We start from the raw sequence: 7098 nt of genomic DNA, 5'->3' as shown, positions 1-7098 counted from the left end.
TAAACCATTTCAAATCTTTTACCGTTACATTTGTTTTACCTAACACCCCTATGGTATTGTTAAATCACGCCGGTTATTGGTCCGTGTATAATTAATCATCGTCTCCACGGAATCACGTTAATCATTGGTTAAAATATATTTACTTATTGTGATGTCAGAAAGAATTTTCATTTAATTTGGGGGGACCATCCTTTCCCGAAGTGTCTGTGAATTTGTCATGTGCCACCCACTACCTGGGTCTCCCCATGACATACTCTTCATCACAGTTCTCATAACGTTCGTTATTGCTCCCTATTTTAGTTAGCATTGACATGTAATAAGTTCGCTGATGCTCTGCATATTTTAGTCGTTCTAATGCCATGGTATCACGTTCGTTTTTGCTCCGTTTACATTTAATCCCGTTTCCTTTGGATACATTTGCAATATAATAGTATTACCTGATAAATATACTGTGTTGACAAAGTTATTGTATTATAGGTACAGCTAACCGAGGACCAAAAACAAGGCCATTACAAAAATCATCAAGTAGATATACTATTTAATTACGAGTGAAAAAAATGACCGGTTGTTCCGAGATCCCAAATCAGCCATAATGAAAATAAAAAGATAAAACTTTCCCCGAACCTGTTAAAGACTGACAATGTCATAAAACCATCTAAAACTGTTAAAGTGTGAAAGAAAAGATAGAAATACAGGTAAGATGTAATTAGAATGAACGTACTTCTGTATTTACATTGGAACTTGTACGAACCATGTCTTTACAAGCCAAACATAACATATGTTTATTTGACACGATGTAAAAAACAATCACGAAGTATACAAATGTATTATATCCGCTAAAAGCTTTGGTGTACCATATTAATATGCAAGTTATAATGTAGTCTAGCACGAGATTTATATGTCACATGTGTGAGGTCCGAAAAAAGACATGTCGATCCATGAGATATACCAGAGACCTATAATTAAATTACAAGTGTATGGATATACTGCTTTCCCAAGTTAAATGTGTTCTTTGATAGACTTATGAGAAACAGCTACATAATACATGTAATAATATAATTGCACAGACGTAGCACCCGACTTGGTATTGGAGCGGCGAGTCAGATGGCTGAAAAGCGGATCAGTATGCATACTCCCCAGTGATGTAATTATTATATATATATATATATATATATATATATATAATTGAAAAACCAATATACTAATTGCAGATCGGTTTTTTTTATCATCGTTCATTTAATTGCATTTGTAGTATTTTGTAATCACCCGAAGTTCGTAACTAATCACCTTTAGTGAGGCATCACAGAAACAATCCCGAAAGTGGTTGACGTTACACACATATATCCCGATTTTAAAAATTTATAAATAATTAAACACATATACAAATGTAGTATGTTTTTACATTTAAAAAAAAGGTAGAATTAATGTCTAACTGCCATTAGCATTCACGAAATCATGTTATACTTAATATAGAAATCAAACAAAAAAGAAAATCGACCGCACTCATAAAATTGAAAATAGAATGACAGTCATATCAGTCTTTGACGGAAATATTTAGAATCACTTGAACCATTAGAAGTCCCATTAAAAACAAAAAAGTAATGTTAATTTAACATGTTGGATGTTCCCTCGTCATGTAAACGAGACAATTCTCGATGTCGGACATAATCAGCTAATTTCCGGGTCGTCACTGATTGCAAAAACGTGTCAATACAGCTTGAACTATTGTGTTTAGTGGTTAAAAACCTGCGTTCAGTTCTCAAGAATTCCTAATAGTAAGTCAGCTGTATTTATTATTGTTTTCTGCTTACAATGTAAATAATAAGGGGTCAATAATTTTATGATATTTTTCAATCGAAATATTTGCTCAACGCGTTAAAAATATTCAAATGTGTGCTGTTTCGACATATTGAACAAATATATTTTGATAGTAGGAAACTAGAACTTGAAAATTTGGAACTAGTCATGTACTGATATTTTGAAAGCATAGTAGAAATAGGAGAAAGCTAAAAATCACGATCGAGTGTTTTATAAATGTTTTTATTAATTTCTAATACCTTAATCATGCTTTAGTGCTTCAGTTAGCTTTTAATTTCAAAATACGGAATAACGTTATTTATAATCAGTGGCGGATACAGGGGTCTGGGGTCGAAACTCCTCCTTTTTGGAGAAAATTTTGTCAATTATGTGCATAAATGGCGTAAAATGGGTTAACAATGATAGTCTAAACATCCCCAATTTGTAAATTCCTGGATTGTAAGACCCACTTTAAGGTAGATCATACCTGATGCTTTTAGTAGATATTTCATATTTCAAAAAAGGTGGGGGGTGACCGAATCTTTTTTCTTGTAATATTAAACATTACATTTCTATGGATCATTTTCCCGCCAACGATCTCCCTCTTGAAAGGGGGTGTATGAAACTTATGTTTGTAATTATACAATTTATAGATTACAATTTATAGATTTATGCCAAGAATCCTTTTTGAATGATTTAAAGACAATATTTTTGCATCTTTTCAAACACTATTTGCTCTCTGAAAATACATACTTCTGTATGATTTTGCAAGATAACAGAAAAGATTACTCTGTGTTTTAAGTTTGATCTACCTCCATACATTTCTGAATCCGTCCCTGGATGTCATAACATTAATACTGACCAGTGCCTCATGATAAAAGCTGTCAAACAGTATACACAAGGCATTAACAAATTCAAAAGAGTTTTGTGAGTTGGAATATTACAAAGTAATTAAAAAATAAAACCTATTATTTTGATTGGAAAGCGTACAAGTTTGTTTTCAACATATATGCTGTATGTTTGTATTTTATTTCAGAGCAAATGATAATGCTTCTATGGTCGATAACGTATTTGGTTCTAAAGATAGTGGGTGTAACATCCCAAGACCCTAGTAAGTTATACTATTATAATAAAACAAAACATGCAATACATGTTTATTTATATGCACGTGACTTTTAACTGCTGGTCGGTGATTAATTAAATTTCCGCGATTTCACATTTTCCAAGATTTCTTCAGATTTTATTGGAAAAACCTATTCTCCCGATTTTTCTCGTTCACTGTCTATGGTGAAATAATTTAAAACATATGAATGTTGTGAAGGAGCCACTTAAGCGTAAAATAAGAAAAATAAATAAGTTAACAATGGCCACATTTAAAAGGAAAATGAATACAAATAAAATACAAATAAAGTGGGGCCCAAATTTTTGTCCTTACAATTAGCTAGCTACAAAAAGTTCTAAAGGTGTTAACTGCCGACACAGTCTCTAGAGTCTACAGTCTCCACCTTTAAAACTTTTTTGCCCGTGGCAAAGGTCATAAGGCCAAAAATTTGGGCCTCACTTTACATATTTTTATGCGTTTCATTTGTATTTTATTTATATTTTAAAGTTCAGTTCTACCTTTTAAATGTGGCTGTTATTTCTTAAAGTAATTTAAACCACTCGGTTACAAAAGGAGAATTTATGTACTACTTGTAAAGGAATGCTTACATTAATCATATCAAATTACTATAGAAGTCAGAGTTACTCATTTGGATGTTCCTGTTTGCTGCATGCTATTATTGTATTGTTTGTCTGAATTGTTTCCCTGTATAAAGTTTTAAAATAATTTTCTATCTCGAGTTTTACAAGTCATCCTAGTTTTAAGATCTATGTAATGATTTCCCATATAATAACAGAGCTAATCTAACCTAAATAGAGAGCTAATTTTCTGCGCTGTAAGTGAAACACTTTCCCGAATTTATTGAAAACTGCAGATTTTACGGGTAGGTGTAGCATCTACCCCGGCGTACGTACCAACTTGGCATGCTCAGAAATTATCACGAAATGGTCTATTTTACTTTCCTGAACCAAACTATTTAAATTGCTATAAATTCAAAGTACAAGTTTCTAAGGATAATTAGAATATGGAAGGGGACTGTGAAAAGCAAATGAGACTTTTGTGCATTACGTTGGCTACAACGATTTGGGAAAAAAGCATATCATTGAAAAGAGTTATTTGCATGCCAGAAACAACCCCTTTTCAGGTTTAACCTTCATAGCATGGTTGTAGATGTAGACTTATTTGCTTGTTTAGAGAGGTAGAGAAGAAAGTGGAATAAACAAATGTGTTAAGAGGACAGCAGATCTGTCTAATTAATTGTGAAAAAAAAACAATAAAACGCAGATGATGTTCGATGGATCTTCAATGTAATATTATATAGTTAGAGATATCATGACCTAGTTGTACAAATGTGACATCGAACTGACATGTAAAATATAGAAAGATAATTTGACACATTGTCATATTTGTGCCTCACAACATGAGAAATGAAAAGCTATTCGATAAATTACTTATCACAACGAAATTATTCGAATATAATGTACAGCAAAGTGTACGCTAGTATTTATGCTTAACATTTATCCTTTGCCATTCCTTGTATATAACATTATACATCTATCTGTAAGATTGTGACCAGATTTAAATCTTTTCATAAAATTTGACTGAGTTTAAATCTTCTCATCATAAGATTTTGACAGTTTCAATCTCCTAAAAACGAAATTTTGTCTATCATTTTACAGAGACGGGAAGACCAACAGGAAATATAAGACCAAGTTTAATTCCAAAACCACGATTCCGACACCAACTGAACCGAATAAATGACATTTCAATGCCACCAAATATTCTTCCAGAAGCCTTCAACCCGAATGAAATAACACCCATTCTAAAAAATAGAGACTTTCCCGGAACTTCGATACGACGACAAAACGTCATTGGAAAGTTAAATAAATTGCGACAACAGAAAACTGTGATTAAAAAGCCGAAAAAGAAGCAAAGGATTTCAAGGAAACACAGCAAGACTAAAGTGAACAAACTTCGAATTCAGAGAATTCGGCAACCTGTTTTAAGGAAGGACGATTCGTTGCAGAGACAAAGGGCACTACCTTTGAACTTCAGGACTCTCGGAATTCTTCCTACAGATGTCAGTGTCGAAAATCCTTTACCTGGAAGTAGGATAAGACAAGATCGCACACTGAGTAAGAACATTCAACCAAAGCCAATGCGAAATAGAGAAGTCCCACTTCCGTTGAATAGTTTACCGAATACCATCCCTCCTCCAACCGACCAGGATATTCTAAGCGTCCAAGGACCGGCTAGATTTTTAGATACACAACCACCTCAACAAAATATTGCTCTTTCCTCACGGAGACAGGGAGAAATAAATAGAAACAGTAACCGGGCACCTGAAGGTGTACAGCCGCAATGGCCGCTTCCAGTTAACCGCCGTCCAAATGACAATTTTGTTGATACGTTTCCACAGGAACAGGTACCTTTTCCTGAATTTACCAATTTCCAACAACCAACCACAAGCATTATTCCAAGACGGACTTTGTCGGGTTTCTCGATTCCATTTCAGACTCCCGGAATAGCATATCCCATATTGGCATACCCAAGTTTATCGGCTTATCCTAATACTCCTTGGTCACCGAGTCTTTATCCGTATATGTATGCAGATTATTACGATATCGATATGGAAAACTTATTGACTTCTAGGCTTTTTCACCCCAGGCCACGTCTAACGCATATGTCTCAATTTATGAGAACACGGTTCGGTCAAATCCCAATGTTTCCGTTTGGTAGGTTTCCAAGACTCCAGGTTACTCGAAGAACTCGAATTCCGGTTCAGCAAAGGCTTAGTACATTTACTCCAAGGACAATTACTCGTAGAATTAACCAAATTATACCAACGACATCTTTCGATCGAGGTTTACCGACGACAACTGCAGTTGGTGGGATTGATCGCGTGCTGCCGGCAACAACTCCCCCAAGTGTTCAAGCGAGCACTTTGGTACCACCTCCTAGTTCGTTTCTCTTCCGAGAAGAAGATTTTTATCCATTTTATCAACAGCCATTCTATAATCCGTATTTCTTTGACTCTTTTGATGGAACTTTTCTTTCTGACTTTCAAGAAAGCCAAGGAAACAGGGCGTGGCGGACTGGAATGTCAAATGAAAATAAAGCAGAGCGAATAAAAATTTCAAGAAATGTGAAAATACAAAAAATAGAAGATAGTAAGGAAAGAAAAAGTAATTCTTTACGGAAAAATATTCCAAAGAATAAAAAACCCAGACGAAAACCATGGTACTACAGGAATATTATACGTAAGTTTATTGATTGATTCTCTATTTTTATGCCCCTATGATCCACCTTCCGACTTGTGGAAAACTTTATATTAGCACAAGCACAGAAATATCACAAAAGATCACCTCAATATCATTAAAATGAGTTTTTTGAAACTTGTTAGGATTTAAATAAATTTAATTCAAACTGAACTTGCCTTAGATGAAGTAATTTTGAAAAAAATCCATGTGTACTTTTTCTCGTAATATAAGATACAGGGACTAAGTCGCTGCTGCCCCCTCCCTTTTTTGCGATGATACATTTTTTTAAGATTATGAGACAGGATAGCATTGAACTTTCTGGTGTGTAATTTTATTTTTTTGTTTTTTTTGGGTTTTTTTGGGTTTTTTTTTTTTTTTTTTGTAGTGATTATAGGACTGTATTTTGCGCGATTTTTGTTGTTGTTATATTTATATTATATTATTTTCCGGGATCCATCTCTCAATGATGACCCCAGAAAAACAACGACATCTTAGGCGGATCATAGCTTAGCGCGTCTGAAACGCGTCTTCCTATGTTTCGAAAAAAATGGGTAAGACGGAAGAGAATGATGCGCGGCCTCACTTTGGTCAGTCACTGCGCCATCCCGTTCTCCAGTTCCTGTACCCGCCTCTAGACATTAAAAGCCACTGTATCCATACAAGCACGTGTATTTAAGGATGTCTAAAGTATTTAAATTTTTTTTATAAAAAAGGTTTGCAATAACATTACAATACTCAATATAAACGAAGAAAAATAATATATGCTATTAATGCGACGTTTTATTTTTTAATTCCAGCTTATTAAACATCAAAATCCCTTGTGACAAATACCTCAATGGTGCATGTCTGTTTGAAGTGCGCCCTACATGTACATTTCGGTGAAATATCCGAACACGACACAGAACTGATGAAAGGATGGCAGTTACTTATAATTCAGGA

At 34.3% G+C, this 7098-nt stretch overlaps 1 protein-coding gene across 1 annotated transcript; it reads left to right on the top strand.

Moving 5' to 3' along the window:
• Positions 1–1104: 1104 nt before the first annotated feature.
• Positions 1105–6176, top strand: LOC148599041 (uncharacterized). Its single transcript, XM_088560277.1, has 3 exons — positions 1105–1123; positions 2834–2908; positions 4579–6176. Exons 1-3 carry the CDS (start codon positions 1105–1107, stop codon positions 6174–6176), a joined length of 1692 nt encoding a protein of 563 aa, XP_088416403.1.
• The last annotated feature ends 922 nt before the right edge of the window (positions 6177–7098 follow it).

The sequence above is a fragment of the Perna viridis genome, chromosome 14 (assembly GCF_037379345.1).
Source record: "Perna viridis isolate PV_CMFRI_1.1 ecotype Kerala chromosome 14, ASM3737934v1, whole genome shotgun sequence".
NCBI lineage: Eukaryota > Metazoa > Mollusca > Bivalvia > Mytilida > Mytilidae > Perna > Perna viridis.
Note: the sequence above shows the minus strand (reverse complement) of the source record. Positions and strands in the feature narration are given on the sequence as shown.

Excerpts from the sequence above, each read along its gene's own strand:
- LOC148599041 (XM_088560277.1), top strand. Across the intron at positions 2,909-4,578 it reads TGTAACATCCCAAGACCCTA|AGACGGGAAGACCAACAGGA; the intron begins GTAAGTTATACT and ends ATCATTTTACAG.